This window comes from Nesoenas mayeri, assembly GCF_963082525.1.
Source record: "Nesoenas mayeri genome assembly, chromosome: 12".
In the NCBI taxonomy this organism is placed as follows: domain Eukaryota; kingdom Metazoa; phylum Chordata; class Aves; order Columbiformes; family Columbidae; genus Nesoenas; species Nesoenas mayeri.
Window position 1 is genome coordinate 13,053,946 of NC_137547.1, and position 22,446 is coordinate 13,076,391.

Genomic DNA, 22,446 nt, shown 5'->3' on the forward strand with positions numbered 1-22,446 from the left:
TGGGATCCAGAGCATTATGGAAATGTACGATCTCCTTATTAAACTCACTGGGCTTTAGGTGGCAAATAATTTCAGCAATTCCCAAATGGCCTCAAAACATAGTGACTGCAGAAAGGCGAATTAGTCATTTTATGCTCTAAATACTTAATGTCAGTGCTAAAAATGAAGAGATGTCCTGAATAAGCAAATCGGGATGCAGCCGAAAACAAACCCCATCCTCATCTGGTGTGAATTGGTGCTGAGCAGCAGCAGAGCCGGCGCAGCAATACTTATTTACACCCAGCCAGTAATGCCGGCATCGCTGCCTGAGCAGCGTTATGGGAGTCACCCATATGATGCTTGAAATATTTATACTGAAAACCAACAGTCTCCTCTCATTTCTGACCGAGCAAGCAGAGTTTGAAACGGAGGCAAAAAAGATGACTTCAAGCGTGCTGCCCGCTGACAGGCCCGGGGGATGTGAAAGGAACAGCATGAGACTTTTCTCCTCCTTGTGGGAAAAAAGGAGGGGAGAGATAGGAAGCTGGCATTTTGGAAAGGAATTTTTTAAAATATAAAGGCCTAAAGAGTACAGGCCGTAGTGTGCCTTGAGAGGGATCAATGCGGCAGCTTTCTGATGTGGGATAACTGAGGCAGCAGTAATGTGGACCGGGAACGGCGGAGCCCACAGCTCTCGCCCTGGGATGGGCAGAGCAGGAGCTGCTCAGAGCCCATGGGTCCGGCCAGCGGGTGTTGTATCCACAGCTTTGAGCTGGGAATGGAGCCTGGCACCGGGGCTCTTCAACTCGTTTGATTAGCTCCTTTTCCTTTGGCAGCTGAAAGGGCGCTTGGCAGCACCAGGGCTCCGCATCTTGTTGAGCTGAATAGGAGGGAGCAGGGTTTTGGCAGGCACAAAAGAACATGCCACGGCTCCATCAATGGCCTCATTACAGAACGCTGTGCCTCGCAAGGAGCGGCAAAGAGCAATGGGGAGCTTTCTTCTGGTAGGCAAACACGAGTTGGAAATGCATTTCCAGCTTGACCTATTACTCTGAAGATAGCAGCTCAATGGAAAGTTGAAAGCTTGACAATTTTTATCTGCAGAGGAGATGTGAGCGTGCATTGTCTATCCCTGGACTGGGGGTTTGGAATCCAGCCTGTGTGTGTGTCTGTGGAGAGCAAGCGAGCTAAGCCATCTGAAGCAGAACAGTTGCACAGAAAATTAAGGGACAGGCAGGTTTTCAGGAAGGAGTTGGAATACCCCAGGTGTTCAATGGGTGCTCAGCACCTGATCATGCTAGGACCAAGCATGAGATCTGTATTACCTCCTGTTCGTGCTTCCTGAAAGACTGAAACAACATGAGAAATCCATCAGTAAATACTCTGAAGAGGTAGCTGGTCACCCAGTTGGCTGTATTTTAGCTCTAATTTATTCTATAAATTTATTATAGTATCAATACTATTTATTCATTCAGACATAATGACAAAACCGTTCATGCAGATGCCATTAATGACCTGAGCAGATACATTTTTAAAGACATGTAGGTGAGAATTTTAACAAGTCAATAATAATGTATCCTGCAAAGTCTATTTTTTCTATTATGTCCAAGCGACAGGATTTTCAGGAACATTCATTGTTCCCCGTTGATAACAATCTACAGCTGAGCTCAGTGTGAATCAGGTTAGGTCAATACCAAGTGCTTTGGAAAATCCCCAGCCCCCATATTAATATTATGAACTATTTTGAGAGACAGTTGTACAGAGGGTGGCACTAACCACACAATATATGTCATGTTGAAGTGGGGCTGAGCACTTTGAAAGAATATTTGCAAGGGAAAACTTGATGTGGTCTGTGGAAATCATGTCACATAGAAGTGAAGTTCGGCCAAGGAAGGATGAAAACTGTGGCTGTGAAATGTGATCCAGGAACATCACAAATGAGTTTAAGGCAGAAAATTACCAAGAGTGCAATGCACACGGTGGGTACTTGTAAGAAGGAAGAAATGGGGGCAAGAGGGTAAAATGGCTGTACTGGTTTTCATAGAATCACAGGATAGTTTGGGTTGGAAGGGAACTTCAGAGCTCACTCAGTGCCACCCCTGCCATGAGCTGGGACATCTGCACCAGATCAGGTTGCTCAGAGCCCCGTCCAGCCTGGCCTGGGATGTCTCCAGGGATGGGGCATCCACCACCTCTGTTTTTGTTTTGGTGCAAACATCCAAATCCCACACTTTTCAGATTCTTAAATTCATGTCTTGTTCCTGCCAGTCCATCCCCAAGCCCCAGGAGCTCCCAATTGGCCACACTTGCCCCTGTCGAGTGTCCCCTGGGATGAGCAGGAGCAGAGTGACACGTCAGCCTGGTTGTCCCCAGCTTTCCCAGCAGACTGGTGATGACGGGCAGGCTGCCTGCTCACCCGGGCAACATCTTCTCACGGCTCAAGGGATGGTGACAAACAGGCGCCGCCTGTCACAGCCTGGGCTCTGCTCTTGGGGGAAGATGTGGTGACAACAGCCTGTGCCCCCCCGCAGGCAGACCCGAGGCAGAGGCAGCCCCTCTGTCTTGGTGCCCAGGGCAGGGTGAAGGTCAAATTCTAGCCTTGCTATGCTGGGACAATTTCAGAGGAATTCCCTGGAGTTAAGCTAAATTAAAACCATTTCAGGGAGGAGGGGTGAGAAACAAAACAGCGTCGTCTCAAAACCTGCTCAGATGGAGCTCTGCTCGGCATACCAAGATGAATAATAAATAGCAGTTGTCCATCCATGTGGATGGATTTGCTCTGCCCACAGCAGAGGGTGTGAAAAAAAAGTGCAAAGGGAGCATCTCCCAGCAGCTCTCCCTCTGCAAACCTCTTGCTCACATGGTATTGATTGAGAGACAGTACAAAGGAAAGACATTAGTTAAATAAAATGTTTTAACATGAGACGGGACATCAATAGCTGAGTTGTTCATCATCTCAAAGAGTCTCTGAGGAAAAAGAGCGTGGGCCTGCGGCTGGCTCCAGCCCAGGACAGAGACCAGCACACCGATGTCCTCCATCCTTCCTGGCCACCCCAGGGAAACACCCAGGCTCCCTCATCCTCCCCTCCCCGTGTCAGGAGCTCCATCCTGGCGTGGTGGGGCTCCGTGTCGGCCGTGCTGCCGTGGAGCTGGGAGCCAGCTCCAGAGGAGCTCCCGATGCAGTGCCTGTCACACTCCCTGGGCATCTGTGCCACCTCCTGGGACATGGAGGAGAAACTCCGTCAGCTCACTTGGCGTCACAATCCAAAGCTTTTAGGCATTCCCGTGGGACGTGAGGGAGAAGAAAAGCAGGAGCAGGGCGCCTGCAGGCAAACGTCTTGGCTGGCGCTGGGGAGCCTCTTCCTTCTCAGTCTGATATCAATCCCATAAATGATCACGGGGGCATTTTACTGCAGCAGTGACTTGCGTAAAGGCAGCATGTGTGTTAAATAGCACCGCAGCGGAGCCACAGACCTGCCCTCTTGGAGGGAAGGTGCTGTCGAACAGGGGCCACAGCTGTCACCGGTAGGACATGGAGGACAGAGGGGTCTTTGCTTTCCCCATGCCTGAAGCCTCCAATCTGCTAACCAGCTCAAAATGCTAAACCATCTTTGCAGCCATAGCGAAAAAAATGATTCTGCGGTCTGGATTGCAGACAGATTCATATACTGCACAACTCCGGAAACCTAGAAAAATGAGTGAAAACTTGTTTCTTTCTTAATGGGAAGCACCGAAGGGATGCTCCCGTGCTCTGGCACCTCCCGCCTCACTGCCCTGCATGGTGGAGGGGAGGAGGCAGCTCCGGCAGTGGGAACCTGGGGTGGGGAAGTCAAAAGTGTGCTACAGCACTGGCTGAAAAGCCCCTGGGACCCAGGAAGGTTCTGTCTTGGACAATGGATTATTTTTAACTAGCTCGAATCTTCAAACACTGTAGCTTAAAAAAGGGGGAAAAGAAAAGAATAGCTGATTTGTGCAAGCTCCCCTGCTCCCATTAAGGCGATGGAAGTGGTGCTGTGCATTTCAATGGGGACAGGACTGTGCTTCTCATGAGATAAATTGCACCCTGGCCCTTCACATGCTCCGTGCAGCTCGTCCTGGCTCGCTCAGCTTCGCTCTTTCCTGCCCCCCTCTAAGAACACCCCTCCTTCCTTGATACGCTCCCCAGCAGATTTTTGTTGTCGTTGTTGTCACTGAGTTATTCATTTTCCATAGGCTGCCTTCATTCCCGTGGCCTTTTGCAGCTAGGAGACAAGATGTTGCCTTGGAAACAAAGCCCCTTAGATGTTTGGAGTCTCTGGGATTGCTCTGTCTGCTCCTGAGTACTTTTAGGTTATTTTTATTAACCACACAAAGATGCAGCAGGCTTGTAGCCAAGGCAGAAAGTAGCCCTAGGAGGTGGAGGGAGGCGAGCATCTTACTGGCATCGTTCGCTCCGCTGGGGATGTTTTTTTTGCAGTGTAGCTCGGGCTGAACGCTTGTGAGCGAAATGGCATCTCCGGCAGGGCTATTTTGGGGCTGGGGATAGCTGTGGGCAGGCAGAGCTGCAGTAGTGCCGGGGAGAGGGAGGATCGCCGGGGAGGAAAAGCCAAAGTAACAGAGAAGGGGAAGAAAAGAGGAATTAAGAATGGCAGACATTTGAGTTTGTTGGGGTTTCCCATTTTCCCACCAACCATGCAACGGAGGGACCACCGTGCCGAGATGTATGTGGTGGTTATAGGTCCCATCTACTTATTTTAGAGGAAATCTCATTTCCAGACCCATTAGAAAGCTGTGGAAATCTCTGCTCTGAGGTTTTGTTGGCAATTCTGCACTGTGGCACAGGGCGAGTCAGCAGCAGGACCAGACCCCAGCCTGAGCTTTGTGGAGCATATCAGCTTCTGCCCCAAACCTGCCTGTGGAGAGCTCTGACCCCTCTGCAAGGGGGTTTGTGAGGGATGAGGGGCTGACCTGTTCCTGTTTCCCCTTATCCAGAGCCTTCGCTGCAGGACATGGCCAAATCCCGCTTACTCTGTGGAGAACATTTCAGAGTAGGCTTTTACTCCTTCTTCTGCAAAGATGTAAAAAAAGAAACAAAACAAAATAAAAGAAGCTCTCTAATCCCACGCTGGTACTTGAAATATTTCCAAGCCAGCAAAAGCATTCCAGAAAAAGAGTGAATATACATTATCTTCCAAAAAATAATCAGTACAGTAATAAGGCTATGCCTTGTTTCTCATGTCGACACGGTCCTCTGCTCCATACAGCCCCGAGGGAGGGCTCCCAGCCACAGCGGCTGCCTGACTTGCAGAGCCAGGGAGACTGGTACGAAGGGGAGGAAGGAAAGGATGGGGCTGGGAGACAGGGGACGAGGACTGGGAGCGTCACACCCCTGAGGTGAACAGCACCCGGCTACAGCCAGGGAGAGGTTCCATCCCAGTGCTTGAGATGTCGCAGCTATTTCCATTCGTGACGACAGATGGGTGTTGATGCCATCCCCACCGTTTTGTGGTGCTTGAGGTGCTCTGCAATGGCAGCAAAGTGTTTTAAGGGAGGAATTCACCTTATATTCCCCATATGTGTCATGTATGATTGCGCACAAGGGAGGAATTTCGCTGTTTCGTGGCATTTTCCATCGGAGCTGAGCCTCACAGATGCCCAGGCTAACAAGATGCTTGCAGATTTTCTTATCCCTTCTGGTGCATCCCCACCGGAGCGATGAAGTCTGCCTCATCCTCGCCGCTGTCACAAATGCCAGGCACTTTTTTCCCATTGTTGCTGATTTTCTTTGTCAGTATTACATGATGACATGGTTATAGAGATGTAGGACTAATCAACTACAGCAGGTTATGGACTTTTTGGTTTTGACATTCTTTGATGCTATATTTGTGCCAGAAGAATAAATAATAAATACACAAAACAGCATCAAAGATTTCTTCCGGGCCCCCAGCCTATTTCTGCCTACCCTTGTTAAGCCACTATAAAGATATTTCTCTGCCAGCCTCTTATTTTACAGACTATACTGTCATCTAATGCTGCACCGGAGGTCCCATTTATCCACTCTCTTTGAAAAGAGCAGTTAATAAAAGAAAGTTCCTGTTAATAGCCTGAGAACAGCTTCCCCTGGCATGGCAATGCTGACACCCAACCCACCGGATTCCAAATCCTTCCCTTCTCTCTCGCTTTTCCTCTTCTTCGCCCCCCCCATCCTCTGCCTGCCAAAGTGTTGGGGAACTTTTTTGATGTTCTTTTAAAGAAAATATAGGACATTTTTTCTCTGCAGCAACCTGAAATGATATATAAGCAAATCCGTTAGTGTGTGAAGTGCCTCTGCTCGGGTAAAGAGGAAGTTGCTGGGGTTTAGTCTCTGTAATCCCCGCTGATCGGAGGAATAACTCCTCTGGGACCATTACAAGCACTCGAGTCTTGATTTTGCTGGCAATACAGCAGCACGGGAGAGATTTAGCTACAAATTCATCTTTCATTTGTTCCAAACGCTGGGGCTCCTTCTAGGCAGCCACAAACACCTCGACCAGTGATGTCTCAGCCTCAGCCCCATCAGATGCATCTCCCACTCATAGCAAGACCTCAGCCAAATGCTCCCCCGCCCCAACATCTTGGTCCTCCCTGCAGAGGAGGGTTCACAGACAGCTGGAAATTAAGAGAGAGGGAAGCTAAATGGAAGTTGTAGTAATAACAACTCACAGGCAAAACTAACCAGCCACTCAGTGAATCACATCTTATTTCAGGCCATCCCCTTCATGGTGTTACTATGACGTCTTTTGAGACCGCAGAGGCCCCCAGGTCACCCTGCGGCTCCACCACTGGCTGTGTGCAGCCTCAGACCAAAAAGCAAAGCGTTATCAAACCAGTGCAGGCGAAGGCAACGAGTGTATGCATTCATAGGATTTTGGGTCTGCAGAAGCATGCCGGGGAACATGTTTGATCGAAGCTGGTTTTTTTACATCACCATTTTTTTCGGTCCTGCCACCAAATGGAAAATCCCATATTATTTGACTGCTGTGATACCTGGTCTCACACCAGCAATGCCAGAAATAATTTTGAGACACCCTGTTGGGCAGAAGGCTTGTATATGGACACCAAACCCACCGACTGCTGTCCCTGTTTCAGTGGAGCACAGTATGAAATCCCTACCCAGATATCCCAGTTATGGGTTACGGAGAAGAGGTAACAGGGAGATGAAATTTAGCATGTTTGGGCTGGAGGTGTTTTTCCTCTCCACCTTGTTCCTTTGTCTTCAACACAGATCACCCAGTAAAACAGGACCATAAAATGCAACAAGGCTCTTTCTGGTTGAAACACCATCTCTTTCTTCAGGGACAGATGACTGTAACCCACAGCCCTAGTCCTTCATCATACAAGGCACTGATAAATCTGCGAGATTAATTGTGGAGTGGAGATTAGCACCCACCGTTCAGCATCAAGCTCTGAGCATTAAACTAATTACTAGTTCCAGCACTGCACGGCTTCCCAGCAGGAAGGCGCTGCCCTATAAATCATCATACACAAGCGGCATTTAGCCAGAGATATTAAAGAAATCTGGCTTTCTCCTGGGAATACTCCCACCGTAGGGACTGTTTTCCCTTTCTGTTCCAAAGACAAAGCCCTATTCTCCCATTGTGGTGGGAGAGCTTGGAACGTAACCGTGTCCCCTCTGCCCTGCCACACTTGCACAGTCACCTGGAGGGATCTTGGGGTGGAAAATCTTAAAGACATTTGAAAAATGGAAGACGTGCAGGCTAAAGCTGCTGGGAATTCTCAAACCCTGAGCAGCTTCCCAGAGAATCGCCATCACTCTCGCGTAGCTTGTCCTCAGCCATCCACTTTGCAATGAATGTAAAATAGCCATTTATTTTATAAATGCCCGGAGCTGATGCAGCGTCCCCACCTACTTTCCCCCTGTGCGATATCAGGCATTTCCCCACCGTTTACTGCAACACAAACATTCTGGTGCCATTGCAGTTTATGGACTTCTAACCAGCAGAGAGGATTTTACAGCGAGCAGAAGAGCAGCAGGCTGCAAGAATTTTGTTCTCTCGTCTTTACGTGTTTCCAGCCTCCTCCTCAGCACCGCAGCAGAGCACTTCCCTGCGGAGCACAAAGCCATGCGGAGGATGTCCCCATCTGTGACCCTCTCTCTGATCCCCTCGCTAGTGGGCAGCACTGTGCCTGAGTGGTCCAAACGCCATCAGCGAGGGGTGATGTTTGTCTTTGTGGATCCCATGCCCAGCCCTTTTGCTCAGTTCTTGTAGGACCGAGGACCCATCAAAGCATCCCATGTTCAGGGGGATGCAGGTGAAGTTTGCAGCGGCTCTTGGTCTCTCAGGGATACCGACTTCTTGAATTTGAAGTGACTGGGACAGACAGAGTGCTGTTTTCTCACCTTCCATTGCAGCTAGCGGGTCAAAACCGGTTTTGAGACCATTTGACACATTTTCTGGCTTTCCCATACTTGCTTGAAAAAATCAGGTCAGCTATCCACTGTGTTTGTCTTGCCCAGCTCAGGAGCTCTTCTGAGCTCCTCCAGAACAGGGGAGAACCTACGATTTGCTAGAACAAAGCAAATTTGGGCAATGACTTGCCCTTTGGTGATATCCCTCTTGCAGGCTGAGTTCTGTGTTGTTGGGTGGTAGATTTTTTCCACCTCTCTGGTGAGTGAATTGCTATTTCCTACAGGACGTAGGGTTGTAGGAACTCTTACAATGGTGTTGGCCAACTAACAGTCCAAGGTCTTAGTCTAGTCCATGCGCTATCCAGTCCCTGGGTTACCAGATAGTCAGTAGTCCAAGCAAACATGGAATATTATTGTATGTGTGTTGCGGGAATGAAAAGAAGCTTGTACCCACCTAAGAGCTAGCAAATTTTATTTGCTCATCTGCAGTATCATACAGAATGGTTAGGAGTAAAAGTAGTACCAAACTCAAAGCAACTGGCCTGCTTCAGAGCCGTAATAATCTATAATATCAGTTCTGCTCAACATCTCCCCAAATAGGAACCAGCAGACAGAAAAGACAGCAGTAACAAGGTTTCAGGACAGACATCCTAGACCAAGTACCAGACACACAGAAGTTGTTTGGCCGAGACAGTCAGAGGTGATGGGACCATCTTGGCTCCAGACGGATACAAAACCCAGGGCTTTACTAATTTCTAGCCAGACTGCACAGCCTCAGCAGGGGAGATCTGCACGTCGCCGTGGCTGTCGGGTTATGTTTTCCGTACAAAACTGTCTTTGCCTGCAGCCAGACAGCAGCCCTTTGGCATTGTACCCAAGTCAACCGACCTTTTTGTGAGCTGTTTTACACGAGCAGGGTAGAAGATGGCCAGCGTGACGCTGTGGAAAGCCAGCCATCTCTAACTTAATTTGTTAGGCTTAGCTTTGCTGTGTGATGCAAATTGCTAGAGAGCGCTACGCTGGGCTTTGCATCAGTGTAAACCCGTCTTTCCCAGACCGCTGGGATCTGTTTCAGGAGCTTTCCAGGTCCACCTCCAACTAACAAGAGTGCAGAGGGGATGTAGTTTGAGTGCCCACCTCAAGGTATTCTCTGAGGGATAGATTTGAATAAGCTACTGGGTAGTTTTTTACTAGCTCAGCGCCTTCCAGGGTCTCTCAGCAAGCCAAATGCCAAGAAGACGTGGGAGGCCTTGATTAAATGTTCTGAAGGTGGATGAAAGAGTGGAGGAGGAAGGGAGAAGGTTGTCTCTCCTGCGATGCACAGCAGCTGCTTCATGCCAGACAGATTTCCACAGATTCAGAGGTCAGCTCTGAAACACAGATGTGTGAGAAAGAGAGGGAGAATGAGGGGGAGAGTCATACGTGGAGCTGTTTATTCAGCATCTACAAAAACTCATATGGACTTGGAGCTGGGCCCTGGATGTCTCTGAGAGAGGCGTATTCACCAGCCCAGCTTTGTTTCCAGAATTCATTCAGGCTGTAAATGCCGTGAAAATAACTGGCTTTTGCTGTGGTGTGGCCACACTGCAGCTGGGAAGCAGGGTCCAGATTCCTGACATGCACTGGGAGGAGGAGGTTTTCAGTCTATGAGCCATGTTCTGCCCCCAGGTTACCAGACCTTGTTTCTCACTGAAGTAGAAGCAGGTACTGTCCTAGCCCGAGGTCTGGGTCTGAGTCCTCCAAGAAGGTCTCTCTCCAGGGACATGCTTTGGGGATGCTTGATGCTTTCAAGACATCAATCAGTTTGATTTCCCCCGGGTTGCTGGCTGGTGATGGCCACCAATCTTCACAATATTGGTTTGCTGATAACTAGTACCATGTCTCCGATTTGTCTTGCATGGCCAGGAAAACGCAATGTTTGTCTTTTCTCCCCACCCCATGGATTTTCTGAAATGCAGCTTTGAGTACAACCACCAGAGGCAGTTGCCCCAGTGTTAACCTTTGAGATGGGCTGAGTGACAAGTATGATTAATCAGAGTAAATAACAGCAAAAATGATATTTACTGGAATTTAATTCACCAAAAGGAAAGCACGGTACAGTGTGACACCCTGGGTCAGCTCTCCTGTGGGTGTAAGTCAGTGCAGCTCTATAGGGTTTTGCAGATTTGTACTGCATAGCTTCACATAAGGCTTTGCCTTTCCCTTAAATTGTCTCCTTCCAGAAGACTATTGTTTTTGGGGAAAAAAAAGAAAAGGGAAAAAGTCCCCTAGTTAGTGTCCAAGTATTTCCAAAGGATCAGAACCAGGATTTGTCTTGGGATGCTCACAGAGATGAGGACCTGAGTCCCACCCCAGTACAACTCCATGGCAGGCAGGGCAGGAGCAGCTCTGCTGGTACCTTCGCGGGCACAGATCATGGCTGGTGGTGAGGAGCAAATAATGAGGGGTGATCTAGATCTTCATGATGAAAAATAACTGGCTTGCAGAGACAGACATGACTGCCAGTAACGTCAGGCTGCTAGGAAGAGCCCCTCTCCCTTACAGCAAGGAAACAAATTAATTGGACTCTGTGGCTGTTGCAACTGAAGTCACAAGTTTGCTTGCTGAGCACAGCCTGTGTGCTTGGTGACAGTTGACATATGGGAGACAATTAAATAACCGTGGTTATGTCTAGGTTAGTGAGAAAACGAATCCCCTTATGGACTGAATTTGTACCATGTGTCTGGTGCAAAGGTAAATGCACAACCCGGGGTTAGAAAGGAGACGCGCTGCCTTCCCACTAAGTTTATAAGCTTCTTGTTCACATCTGCCTATGGATTTTACTGTCATATTAAAACCCCGCCTTGCCCTGGCCCTACCGAGCCCTCTCCATTCCCTGACTGATACGGAGGTTTGCTCTTTAATAAAGGGTCTTCTAGCTTGATGGCTGAAGCCATCCCAGGGTTTCTGAGCTCCGCTGTTTCCCCAGGCCAAGCCCAACCAACTCCAGGTCTCCTGCTGTAGGTGGACACGTCCAGCACTCAGGAGTGACCCAGAGATTAACAAATCGTGCCCTCGGTAACAAACAGCCCCCATGCGATCAGCTCAGGGCTGGAGGCTTTGACCCTCTGTGGAAAACACGGGCAGCTGGGGAGTGGCAGCGGGACGCATGGGAAAGCACCAAGGATGGGCTGGGATGCTCCTGCCAGGTGAGAACCAGCCTGAGGAGACCAGCCCATCCCCTTACCCTCCTCCCAGCCAGTGGTACCGAGGGGACAGGAGGTGGAGCAGCTGGGGAAAGGCAGAGGCAGCAGTGGGGGGAGCAGCCCTGCACCATTTTATGGCTCCTTCCAGCAGTCTCAGGGGCAGAGCACTGCCTGCTTTTAGCTCCCAAAGTAGCTGAAATACCACCGTGATATTCATTAATGAAAACCCTGTTGGATGGGAGCTGTGGGGTGGGGGGCTGGTTGGTTGGTCTGTTTTGTTTTGCTTTATTTAATTGCTGGCTTTAGTACAGAGGCAGAGCGTGGCAGGAGGTTCGGCAACTCTCGCCTCGGGAAAAGCGGGAGCACCAGACCCGGGGGAGGCGGGAAGGCAAAAGTCAATCAGGCCGTATTTAAAAATCTACCTGCTGGGCCCAGGGGGGGCTGGAGATTTTAATGTCATTCCCAGCTTGAGATGCAGCCTGGAGAGGAGAAAAGAAAGGGACATCTTTTCTTCTTGGATCATTAATTGCTCGTTAAATCATCTAACAAATGCCTGAACTCCTGGATGGCCCCATGCTCCTTGACAGAGGGACTTCATCCTTGGTAGAGGGGAGGAGTATTTTTAAAAATATTCGTTTCACCTGCTTTTTCTGTGTCTGCACAAAGGAGAGTTCAATGGCTCACTCTGCAAAATAAAACTAAGGCTGGAATATTTTTATTACCATTCAGCAGGAGCAATAAACTTTCCTACAAGTCATTCCCCTGTCAGTTCTCGGTCGGCTGTGCGGGAGGACAACCTCTCCCATCCCCAAAAGGGACCTCTGGTGACTGCTGAGGAACATGGACCAAAATAATCCCCTGTCCTACGAGCTCAGCTTCACTTCTGGCCCAAGCAGACCTGATAACCGCGGGCAGGAGTGCCCGTCCTGTTCACTCCCGTTCTGCCCAGTCATCGCTGTTCGACTGTGTCTTTTGCTCAAACCCTCTTGCGATGCATCTTAAGTCACAAGGGACTTCCACAAGTCTCAGTGGTGGAAAAGGTGAGGCAGCTCTTTCCCAGCACAGGAAGTGTGATGCCTGTGATGTTCCCTCTAAAGCTCTGCAGAAAGCAACCTGCAGTTGAATACACAAAGCTCAGAAGCAGCCCAGACCCTGCCCATAAGAGCTTCAAATGTGCTTTACCATCACAGACAGATGAACAGATCTGTGACTTACACTTATTATTCCCTCGCAGTAGTCAGGATAACACAGGAAAGTCCTCCTTCCTACCTGACTGAAAGCATGGATGCTTTTTCTGCACTACCCATGCACAAATAACAAGGCCATGCCAGATCGCAGCTCAGAGCAGACTGGCCATTAGCAGGTTTGGTGTTATTTAGAGTCTGTGAAAAGAGCAGAAGTACAGCTCCAGCAGGGCAGGAAAACTGTACTGATGATTTGTGAATATTCACTGAGCTCAAGAAGCACTCCGGGGCAGAAAACAAGCTTTTGAAATTAACTGAACTCTTCAAGGTTCTTCGTTTGTCTTGGCTTTGAGGTGTGAGTCACCAATACTCTATCTGCAAAATGAGCAGAGTCTGTACAAGAGGGCCGAGAGGATTCCTGGGCAGTAAAATATGAAGTTAAGTATTCTGCGAGAAAGACTTCATGTTCATAAAGTCTTCGAAGCATAGAGACTCCACCCCATTAAATTTTATGGGATGGTGTCTCCATACAGTATGGAGATTTCCACAGCACATAAACACTGGATGTTGCGGGGGCTTGGGGCTTTCTCTGAGTATTGAAACCTCCAGCAGCACCAGTCTCCAGTGCTAGTGGTTTGTGATTTTTCAGCAATTTCAGTATTCAATAAAGAGAGGCTGCAGAGGAGTTTTGATCCTGGCCTTGCAGGCCATGTCGTACCCCTTGTCCTTCCCACCCCTGCAATTAGGTTATCGCGGCGCTCTTCAACATGGGCACTCCTCCACTTCTCTTTGTACTCATGACCTAAGGTGCAGTCTACTTGCTTTGCCACAAAACCTGTCACACCTTGTCCCCAGGGGGTAGCGACCCATTCCGCAGTTGGGCTGTTCCCTTTAGAGCTGCCCAAATCTGGGCATCAGGCAGGAGGACCAGCAGCCCCTGGCTGGGCGGAGCAGCAGGACAGAGCCTGCTGCAGCAGGAAGGATGGAGAAGTTCCTCCAGCAGATGATGCACAGGCTCCCCAGGACCTGCACACTCAACTGTGTGTGGCTTTGGGCTCATGAAGTAGGTCACTGGGATGGACAGGGGTTGTTTGGCCATGGGACGGTGACAGCAAAGGACGGACACTGCCTGTACTCCTCTTTGTGAGACTTATGTTTCTGGTCAGCGTTCACTGACTTAGACCAAACACCCTGGAAGGAGAGGACTTCCACCTGTGTTTGTCCAAGAATGGGTTCAATCTAGCAGACAAGAGAAAAGGTAATAAAAAAAGGAGGTTATCTTCACTGTTTTATTGTAAGCACACATAAGGAATAAGATCTCCTCTTTTCCAATTAATTATAGCAATAACAATTAGCTTTGTTTCAGCTGGTAGAAATATGAGACATGTCCAAAATTTCTGAATCAGTGAAAGAAGAACTCTGCCAATTAACCAACACCCTCGGGGTTTCATGAGTCTGTGGGGGGTGTGGAAGATCCACTTACTGCAAAGCAGACAGAGGGGGCCATGAATTTGGGCATCCTGCTCTGCAAATGAGTGAAACATCAACCACTGTGGACTAGTACAGTAGGGCTGGACTCAGCTGTTCCAAGGCTGTCTAGACATTTCCATCCTAAATCTGAGACATCCTCCGGACCTGAGCTGTGTCAGAGTACTATCCTTCAGGAATAGATGCTGTTCCAGCGAATCACATTTTTCTCACCAAAAAAGATTCCATCTTAAAACAGCCAGCTGGCCCTGCCCTCCCTGCCAGACTCCTGAACCGCAGGAGATTCCGCTCCCTCTGAGTCACAAAGCACCACCGCCAGCCAAGGTGGTCTGTGTTAACAGGAATTATCCCCTGGAGCAGGGGCTCAAAGCAAAGAACAAGAATTCAGGAAAAGCAATAAACCACCATATGACAAAAAATTGTTTCTGGAGCCTTTTTGCTGGTTTTTGTGATACAAACAGCCCCTATTCCAGCAAGGTTACACGCTCATTTAAAACGGGTATCTTTTCAGGATAATGTGTCACTTTGCTAACAATTTAAAATGTGCTTGTACGTATATGAATTTCCTTCTGTTCCTAAGAAGCTCCACTCATATGTAGTGTGGACTGCTTTGCCTGCTGAATACAAATATTTGTTGATTGCACTAATAGCTTCTTTCCTTCTGGCTTCCTTACTCCATCCTCCTTTTGCCCTTTCTGCTGGATCATACAGTGTGGATCCCAAAGCCTCCTCCCGAGAAACGGAGCCTCTTTGTCCCTGACAGTTTGTTGAACTTTTTCTGAAATCTCTGGCTTCCAGTTCTGCCTTGAGCGTCTCTGTGACCTCTTGTTTCTCTCCTCTGCAGGCTGATGCCAAGATGGTCTGCGATGTCGTAAGTCGGATGGAGGACACAGAGCCCTTCTCTCCAGAGCTGCTGTCAGCCATGATGAGACTCTGGGCAGACTCCGGGATCCAAGAATGCTTCAATCGATCCCGGGAATATCAACTTAATGACTCGGCCCAATAGTGAGTATCCCTGTCCATAGTCTTTCGTGGAAAGGAGCTGCATTTGGGCTTGTTAAAGTTTTAACTGAAATTAATGACCTCGTAGCAGTGGATCTGAACATGGTTCTGCTTACAGACTGAGATGAGTGTTGGTCACAGGCTGCTGCAAGGCAGGAGAGATCAGGCAGGACATTTGTGTCCTCTCTGGCCAGTCTGGGGTCAGGTCTGTGACCCCAAGGCCAGGCTTCCAAACTGCTCCCCGATGGCTCAAGGTAGGTTTCTACAAACATGGATCTAGTGAGCAGGGACAAACCAACCGGTGGACATGGCTGATGGCTTCTTCCTTTGTCTGACAGAGAACAGAGGGTGTGATCACCTGCCGTGTACAGCGGCACAGCTCCGGGGTTTGCTTTTCTGACAGTCATGCACTGTACTGATAGGCGGCTGGGTTACAACCGAGAGTAAGGCATGTCTTTGCCTTTATAGTGCTGTTGTGTTATTCTCGTCATATAGCCGGTGGCATCTCTACCACCAGGGACCACATCCAGATTTTTTTTAATGGTAATTATCTGAATCCATGGATTTGGTTCATCTTTTCCTGAGGACAGGACATCTAATAGCTGCTCTGGCTCTGAAGAAACATTGAGTGCTTCCTCAGTTTCAGTTCAGACACATTTCAAGTGATAACTCACCCAATCTGTTTGCATCCACCTAGGCAAGGAGGCTAAAGCTTTTCATCCTATCATTTCAATCCCAGCAGCTGTTGCAGTCAGGCAAAATGTCCCCTGGCCCTGTACCGAGTCAGTAAAACGTGGTTAAGCATAAGAAGAAACAAGCAAGCATGGAGTGATCATTTCCCCGGTTATACCCTTGGATCTTTTGGTAGTCAGGAAAATAAAGGCTTCCCCAAATGGTGACAGGGGAATGTGATGTCCATACTTTTGGCTTTCACAATATCCCTTGTCAACAAGTTCACCAGCTCACTCATGCACTTCTGGAGCTGTTATTGCGTGTTCGGATTCTCTGGCACCTCTGCTTAGGGTTTTCCTGGATATCTGTCAAAACACAAACCCAGGCACTGGCGTGGTTGATGGGTTTTTTGTGTGGTGAGCCTGACTGCCCCCAGCCTGCACCAGCTCCTCCCATCCCAGCTGGCCGGGCAGTTAGGGAGTGCAGGATTATTTCTGCTCTTGTGGTGCTGCAGCAGAAGGCGAGTGATGACACATCACTTGGCATTGACCAGAAACCAAATGGGAAACCTGCAGATGTGTGGTTGGTGTCACAGCATCCTACCCAACCATTTCTCACCACGAGCGACTACATCTCAGGGATGATCTTGACATTATGCTGCCTTTTAATCACTACTGGGTGGACATCCATGTTTAATCTATATTTCATTGCCTGGAATAGCAAAATCAGCCTTCTCTTGCCAGCAATTTCTTTTTTCTTTTTTCTTTTTTTTTTTTTAAGGTCTGATGGCAAAAACATACCTTTAGAGATATAAATTACACAAAATGCCTGTCCTAATTGCATTACAACCTTGTGGAAAATTCTTCAATTGTTTTAGAGCCAATTACCTTGAGGAAAGTATTTTGATTTTCCTTCCGTGCAAGATAGCAGTTGAAAATAATAAGCATAGCCCTCCCAATGTGACCAGCTGCTGGGCAATTCATCAGCAAGGGCTCTGAAACCACAGGCAGTTTCTAGACATCAACTGAAGAGTCCCTGTGCTGTGGTCTTCACAGCAATATCAACGTGTGGTTGCAGCCCAGCAAAATGAGTTTTTGTGTCTGTAACAAAATCTCCTGCACCCAGAGGAGGAGGCAGGATCCTCCATTCCCTGGGGAGGGCTGTGCTGCCTTTCTCCTTGGCCACACTGTGGATCGTGCCATGGCTGGACACTTGTTTTCTCCCGGCTGGGTCAGATGGTGAAGCTGGAGATAACAAACTCCTTTGCACTGATGGACCTGCTGCTGTTTAGGAGGCTCTGGTGGTTCTGTCACCAGGAGCAGAGATGCTGTCACAGTGCCGGGCACTGTAACGCGTCCTGCGGCACCTCTAGGCCTTGGTGCCATCACACCAGATGGTGATGCGAGTGAGAGCTCAGTTGGCGCTTATTCACGCCCAGTGGACACCCAGCGAAAAGAGGCACATTTTTCATTTAATCCTTCAATGCTTTGGGGTTGTTTTCTTCTGCATGAGCGAAAGATTTGAGACAGTTTTCTATTTCTTTTCCCCCTGGGAAAGGGCTTATCTTTATCGACACTGATATTGGATTTAAAACACTAGCAACTACAAAATGTGTTTTCATTAGGGCTGAGAAAAATAAATTCCAGACAAGAACTGCATCTGAAGTTCCCCAAAGTTTGAAAAACAGTGACAGGCAGTGAGCTGGACTAGCATTGCTCTTATCTCAGGCTTCTCTCGGTATTAAGCCACGGGGACTGATCTTTTGCTGGCAATAGGGCAGTTTGCTGCAGGAGGTAGAAATAGCAGTTTGTGGCTGCTTGACGCATGTCACAAAGCCTGAAGGCACCAAGCGAGCAGGTCCTGTCATGGCCAGCACAGGTGGGACCTTCAGGAATGGTCCAGGTCCGTTCGCCTCAAAAACCACCCATCAAATGCCCTGAATGTTTTTCAGAACACCCCCTTCCACTGCCTGGCTATTTCTGAGGAACCACCACTTGGGCTTCTCTGAGTCAGTGCTTCCTTTGTCCTACGTTGCTCCTCCAGTGCTTTACCTTGAGGTTTTTTTAAACAGCTCAAACAACAGACCTTCTGTTACAGCCCCTGGGAGACCAAGTCACAGGCTCATCGACAGCCTGCAAGAGCTAGCAGCGTGGTTCTTATTAGTCTATGATTAATTTAACTGAAAACAGATTTAATGTTTTGTATTAGTCTAAACAAAAAGTGAGTAGTGGCTTTTCTCTTCTATGAAAGATGGGCAGGAGCGCATTGCTTTCTACTCTGCCGTGCGTGCCTGCCTAATGGTATGAACTTCCCTGCAAAGATTTGCTTCTTCTAGGCTCTAGAGTCAGCTTGTCCCTTAGCAAGGATTTCATAACTAGTGCGAAGGAACAGAAGGAAACAGCACTTCTGAAAAAAAAAAGCATGACCAAGGAAGAGAGGAGGTTCTGTAAAGGGACTCCCGTGTCTTGGACCACAAAATGTAAAACCATAGCAAGGGAAGGGAAGAGAGTAAGATCTAGCAGTTGGTTTCATCTTTTTGTCATTACTGCATTTTTTTCATTGTTCCCTAAGGCAAATTTACGGGTGGGTTGAGTCCCATATTCCTAATCTCTTGATTATGTTTTTGTTCCTACTTCATCTCCTCTTCCTTTCTTGTCTCCATGCCTGGGAGCTAAATCTACCTCTGATCATCAAAGAGTGTGGGCACTGCTGATGTCTTTTTCTTCTCCAGCCAGTTTCTGTCTGTGGAAGCACATCTGTGACCCACATTTTGCTTTCAAAATCAGCAAAATAGAGGTTTCCAGCTGGTTTCCTTAATCTCCTACTTTTGTTCAGCTTTTTAAATTGTCTTGTGTTTCCTTGCCTCAAGTTCCTAACTAGCCTGGTCAGTGGAGTACAGTGCATAGGGCAAGTTTGATCTTAACCACCCAGGGATGGGGACCTGCTTCGAATGGCCTCTGAACTTCAGGGGAAGAACAGAGCAGACAGAGCACCCACTTGAGCACCCGTTTTCTGTGCACATATCCAAACCTGCACCGGCCCTGCAAGATGTGTAGGCAGAAACAGTTTGCAAGTACACAGACACAAAAAAGCCAAAATCTGTCTCAAGTTATTCTCCTCCTGCTTCCAAGTACATTGAAAGAGCATTTGATAATTCCAGGGCTGTGAAACTACCGTGAAAATGTAAAATATTTTAGGCCTGCGTTCAACCTATCCATCTTCACACATATCGGAGGTGTCAGGAAGCTTGTTGCTCTTGGCTCTCTCCATAGGGAGTGACAGGAGGGAGAGATGCCTCTGGAGAGGAACACAGACCTCACTGCTCCGTGGAGAGAGATGCAATGGTGTCTGTACCATAGCTGACCACTGCCCTGGCATCTCAAGTCTATGCCAAGTACAAAGCCCAAAACAGAGAACACTTTGGTCGCTTCATCTTCAAGAACTCCCCTGGCAATGCCTTATAGCAAAGCGGCATCAAACTCAGAATAAAATACTGCAGTGCCTTCCTTCTCACCCTGTCTCATGTGGGACTGTTTTCTGGTCTCTTTTCCTTGCAAAAGAATTGTCTTTGCATGATGATATCACCTTCCCTACCGATACTTATTGCATCCCACATGCCAACACACACTTTGGATCGAGAAAACAGTTAAGAAATTTGAGCCAGATGTTGTTGTGATGTGGTGAACGGCTTCCAGACTGAGCCCCGACCAGGCAGCGTTGGAACAGGCTGCGCAGAGAGGCTGTAAAATCTCCGTCCTTGGAAATACTCAACTCTGAGTCACCTGAGCTGACTTTCAAACTGAATTTAACTTTGAAGTCAGCCTTGCTTTGAACAGAAGAATGGTCCAGATGGACTCCAGAGGTCCAATCCAAACCAGCACTTTTGGGTTTGCCTTTTGTTTGTTTGTTTTTCTCCTCGCTCTTTCTCTCAAGACACAGGGTTTAGAAGGCAGAAGGGGTCTTCAGGGTTGGCTGCAGTCTCCTGTTCCCAGGCATGCAGGGCCATGCAGCTCTGATAATGCCCACGGCGAGCAAGTCCCATGGTCTAAGTATTTACCTTGCTGGTTTCACCACGTTTAGACCATGGGACCTGTGGGACATGGGCATTATGCATGGCTGTCAGGACATGGTCTGTTTTAATGAGCTGCAATTGTTGCTAGCTCCCTCAGACTGAAAAAAGAAAAATTATAGGTCAAGGTTCTGCATTAATATTCCTGTCAGGTGCATAGATTCCATTTTCTCATCACAGCTTTTGCATTAGAATATGGTTTTCTGCACACCCATCTTACTCGTGCCTGTCACTTGCCCTCCCTTGCATTTAATTGGAGGGAGTAGAAGCATAAATAGAACAATACAATTAATTGGGATGACTTGCGTTGTGCTGTTTATTGAACAGCCCACCTTTGTTTTCTTGGAGCCCAAGCACCAATAAAGCAGAAAGGGAAAATACATCACAAGTGGAGATGTAGATACATTTGTCTGAATTTATGCTTTAATTTACCTCTGTGAGTAAATATGCCCACCAGCTTTGAATAATTAAGTTCCCCCTATGATAAGCAAAACAAAAGGGCTCGTAAAGGCCAGAGTTGGTTGACTGGAATCGCCAGCCTTGCTCAGTTCCCACAAATGAGATGCAAATAGATCTCCAGGGAGGAGCAGCCCTGCGAGGTCTGCGGTGCCAGGTCTGGAGCGGGGCTGCACCTGAAGTGCGAGGTGGGGGAGATGGGGACGGGCTGAGCATCAGCTGGTTGGAGTCTAGCAGGGCTTGGTAGAGGTCTCAGGCTTCGTTATGGGCCTCATAAATTAAGGAATAACTGTCATTATATGGTTACACCTAGGGCTGAGTATGAGCTGGAGGAAAGGCACAACAGGAAAGATATTGTCTTTGAAATCCGCTGAATGTTTTCCAACATCTCCCCCTCAGTCTTCATCCACCTGGAGATCCAATTTCACCAAAATTGGGTGCAGTCTCTCCAGAGGCTGCCTCTGTTGGCCCAAAGCAGGGTGGAGACCGTGTCACAGTACTTTGAAGGTGGGTGTTAAACAATGCTCACCTTCCCGTCACACCAAACACTGCCAGGAGAGCGTGAGGACTGAGCTTCCTCACCAGAAAACTCAATTACGAGCAGGAGGAGCAGAAGCCTGCGGGACTCTCTGCATGACAGCTCCATCATGAGACATTGCCACTTGTTCTAATGGCCACCCCACTTGTCCCTTCTCAGACGCAGGCGCAGAGGAGAGGCCACCCAGAAGCTCAGTCCCAGAGCTGGGATCTGCCCTTTACCTTTTCCAAGCCACACATGTAAGTCAACAAGGAAAGGGAGGACTGTCTTAAAAGACATTTCCTGGCTGGAGCTCATGCAAACTCTACAGAAAATGAAGGAGAAGGAAAAGTAGGAGGTCCCATCCCTTGTGAACACCTGGTTTCTGAAGGACTGTATCCTCTCTTGGCCTGTGTGAAGGTATCTGAGATGCCGTCACCCCCCCACTTCTTCCACCAAAAGGAGGAGCTACAGAGCTGGGCTTTGAAAGGGAGCTTGAGGCAGCACCCAGCGACATGGAAGCATCCAGGAAAGCGTTCATCAGCTGAACCAGAGCTCTAAGGCTTTGCTTGCTGCCTTTCCATCTGAAATAGCAAGTTCTGCAGGCACCTTCACTAAAAACTCAGCACCTCTTCAAATATGGATTTTGCAGGCAAAAGCTGGTGGTACAGTGCTGTCACTTCCCCTCTCCTAATCCTGCTTTACCCCCCAAAAATCTCTCTAAGGTCTGTTTGAAGAGACCCAGGAGACAACACAGACTGCTCTGCAAGGAGGAGCTGAGAAGTTATGTAGGTAGTTCATTCCTCGGGGACAAAGAGGCAGCAGTACCTGCCAGCTCCCTGCCATTTTCATTGCCGCATTGCATTGTAACAATGTTGTCTTTGGCCTGGGGATTAGTAAAATCTTGACATCTTGACTTAATAAATTGCTATTTAATGACCCACAATACCCATCAGGGCTGTCCCACTTGTGGCAAGTCTCCCACCTGAAAGGGCAGGAGCCAGGCAGTAGTTCACGCTGCCTGGAGGAGGGGACGCTGCCAGAATTTGGGAACAATCTCTTCTCTTTTCACACTTTGCTTAGAGATGAGGCGCAGCCAGCACCACCGATAAACATAGCACAGGGCATTCACCCCCAGGGAAACCTGCTGAACTGCCGTCTTGAACCCTGGATAATCTGTTCTCATCGCCGGCTGACAGACCCAACAGGAACGTCTTCCTGCCTTGCAAAGGGCTGTGGGTGACAGATTCAGTGCAGAAAGATTTGACTTTTTTTGGCTGAGTATTTGTCTATTTTTAGGCTGAAACGTCCTTACGAAACCAACTGGAGCTGGCAGGCTGCCGCCAAGGCTTGGGTTTGTGGTTTTTTTCTGCTCTGTTCAGTTTGTTTTCTCACTGTCACCCTACTGCTGTCCGCAGCCCCCCTCCCTCGGGCAGCGCTCACACCTGCAGCTCTCCCATCACCACCGTCTCCCACCTTTCACCCCAACCTCCTTCCCACGCCGT

At 48.5% G+C, this 22,446-nt stretch overlaps 1 protein-coding gene across 2 annotated transcripts in view; it reads left to right on the forward strand.

Annotated features, from left to right (window-relative positions):
- Nucleotides 1–22,446, forward strand: part of GNAO1 (G protein subunit alpha o1) — a gene marked incomplete at its 3' end in the record, with an annotated part of 143,668 nt that overhangs the window by 78,486 nt on the left and 42,736 nt on the right. For both annotated transcript variants that reach the window (XM_080351841.1, XM_080351840.1), the window contains exon 4: nt 15,070–15,230. In XM_080351841.1, coding sequence (XP_080207967.1) covers nt 15,070–15,230 — 161 coding nt within the window. The remainder of the gene's footprint in view (nt 1–15,069; nt 15,231–22,446) is intronic.